The sequence below is a fragment of the Calliphora vicina genome, chromosome 1 (genome assembly GCF_958450345.1).
Source record: "Calliphora vicina chromosome 1, idCalVici1.1, whole genome shotgun sequence".
Classification (NCBI taxonomy): domain Eukaryota; kingdom Metazoa; phylum Arthropoda; class Insecta; order Diptera; family Calliphoridae; genus Calliphora; species Calliphora vicina.
In genome coordinates, this window is record NC_088780.1 from 68,000,768 (window position 1) to 68,004,522 (window position 3,755).

Sequence of the window (3,755 nt, forward strand, 5' to 3'; positions counted from 1 at the left end):
TATTATTATTATTATTATTATTATTATTATTATTATTATTATTATTATTATTATTATTATTATTATTATTATTATTATTATTATTATTATTATTATTATTATTATTATTATTATTATTATTATTATTATTATTATTATTATTATTATTATTATTATTATTATTATTATTATTATTATTATTATTATTATTATTATTATTATTATTATTATTATTATTATTATTATTATTATTATTATTATTATTATTATTATTATTATTATTATTATTATTATTATTATTATTATTATTATTATTATTATTATTATTATTATTATTATTATTATTATTATTATTATTATTATTATTATTATTATTATTATTATTATTATTATTATTATTATTATTATTATTATTATTATTATTATTATTATTATTATTATTATTATTATTATTATTATTATTATTATTATTATTATTATTATTATTATTATTATTATTATTATTATTATTATTATTATTATTATTATTATTATTATTATTATTATTATTATTATTATTATTATTATTATTATTATTATTATTATTATTATATTATTATTATTATTATTATTATTATTATTATTATTATTATTATTATTATTATTATTATTATTATTATTATTATTATTATTATTATTATTATTATTATTATTATTATTATTATTATTATTATTATTATTATTATTATTATTATTATTATTATTATTATTATTATTATTATTATTATTATTATTATTATTATTATTATTATTATTATTATTATTATTATTATTATTATTATTATTATTATTATTATTATTATTATTATTATTATTATTATTATTATTATTATTATTATTATTATTATTATTATTATTATTATTATTATTATTATTATTATTATTATTATTATTATTATTATTATTATTATTATTATTATTATTATTATTATTATTATTATTATTATTATTATTATTATTATTATTATTATTATTATTATTATTATTATTATTATTATTATTATTATTATTATTATTATTATTATTATTATTATTATTATTATTATTATTATTATTATTATTATTATTATTATTATTATTATTATTATTATTATTATTATTATTATTATTATTATTATTATTATTATTATTATTATTATTATTATTATTATTATTATTATTATTATTATTATTATTATTATTATTATTATTATTATTATTATTATTATTATTATTATTATTATTATTATTATTATTATTATTATTATTATTATTATTATTATTATTATTATTATTATTATTATTATTATTATTATTATATTATTATTATATTATTATTATTATTATTATTATTATTATTATTATTATTATTATTATTATTATTATTATTATTATTATTATTATTATTATTATTATTATTATTATTATTATTATTATTATTATTATTATTATTATTATTATTATTATTATTATTATTATTATTATTATTATTATATTATTATTATTATTATTATTATTATTATTATTATTATTATTATTATTATTATTATTATTATTATTATTATTATTATTATTATTATTATTATTATTATTATTATTATTATTATTATTATTATTATTATTATTATTATTATTATTATTATTATTATTATTATTATTATTATTATTATTATATTATTATTATTATTATTATTATTATTATTATTATTATTATTATTATTATTATTATTATTATTATTATTATTATTATTATTATTATTATTATTATTATTATTATTATTATTATTATTATTATTATTATTATTATTATTATTATTATTATTATTATTATTATTATTATTATTATTATTATTATTATTATTATTATTATTATTATTATTATTATTATTATTATTATTATTATTATTATTATTATTATTATTATTATTATTATTATTATTATTATTATTATTATTATTATTATTATTATTATTATTATTATTATTATTATTATTATTATTATTATTATTATTATTATTATTATTATATTATTATTATTATTATTATTATTATTATTATTATTATTATTATTATTATTATTATTATTATTATTATTATTATTATTATTATTATTATTATTATTATTATTATTATTATTATTATTATTATTATTATTATTATTATTATTATTATTATTATTATTATTATTATTATTATTATTATTATTATTATTATTATTATTATTATTATTATTATTATTATTATTATTATTATTATTATTATTATTATTTATTATTATTATTATTATTATTATTATTATTATTATTATTATTATATTATTATTATTATTATTATTATTATTATTATTATTATTATTATTATTATTATTATTATTATTATTATTATTATTATTATTATTATTATTATTATTATTATTATTATTATTATTATTATTATTATTATTATTATTATTATTATTATTATTATTATTATTATTATTATTATTATTATTATTATTATTATTATTATTATTATTATTATTATTATTATTATTATTATTATTATTATTATTATTATTATTATTATTATTATTATTATTATTATTATTATTATTATATTATTATTATTATTATTATTATTATTATTATTATTATTATTATTATTATTATTATTATTATTATTATTATTATTATTATTATTATTATTATTATTATTATTATTATTATTATTATTATTATTATTATTATTATTATTATTATTATTATTATTATTATTATTATTATTATTATTATTATTATTATTATTATTATTATTATTATTATTATTATTATTATTATTATTATTATTATTATTATTATTATTATTATTATTATTATTATTATTATTATTATTATTATTATTATTATTATATTATTATTATTATTATTATTATTATTATTATTATTATTATTATTATTATTATTATTATTATTATTATTATTATTATTATTATTATTATTATTATTATTATTATTATTATTATTATTATTATTATTATTATTATTATTATTATTATTATTATTATTATTATTATTATTATTATTATTATTATTATTATTATTATTATTATTATTATTATTATTATTATTATTATTATTATTATTATTATTATTATTATTATTATTATTATTATTATTATTATTATTATTATTATTATTATTATTATTATTATTATTATTATTATTATTATTATTATTATTATTATTATTATTATTATTATTATTATTATTATTATTATTATTATTATTATTATTATTATTATTATTATATTATTATTATTATTATTATTATTATTATTATTATTATTATTATTATTATTATTATTATTATTATTATTATTATTATTATTATTATTATTATTATTATTATTATTATTATTATTATTATTATTATTATTATTATTATTATTATTATTATTATATTATTATTATTATTATTATTATTATTATTATTATTATTATTATTATTATTATTATTATTATTATTATTATTATTATTATTATTATTATTATTATTATTATTATTATTATTATTATTATTATTATTATTATTATTATTATTATTATTATTATTATTATTATTATTATTATTATTATTATTATTATTATTATTATTATTATTATTATTATTATTATTATTATTATTATTATTATTATTATTATTATTATTATTATTATTATTATTATTATTATTATTATTATTATTATTATTATTATTATTATTATTATTATTATATTATT

At 0.0% G+C, this 3,755-nt stretch overlaps 1 protein-coding gene across 1 annotated transcript; it reads right to left on the minus strand.

Moving 5' to 3' along the window:
- Positions 1 to 723: 723 nt before the first annotated feature.
- LOC135949498 (uncharacterized protein DDB_G0287625-like) lies at positions 724 to 1,305 on the minus strand (the record flags this gene model as incomplete). The annotated part of the gene is made up of 1 exon (XM_065499080.1): positions 724 to 1,305. A coding segment is annotated over one exon (582 nt), but the record flags the coding sequence as incomplete, so codon positions are not given.
- Between the last annotated feature and the right edge of the window lie 2,450 nt (positions 1,306 to 3,755).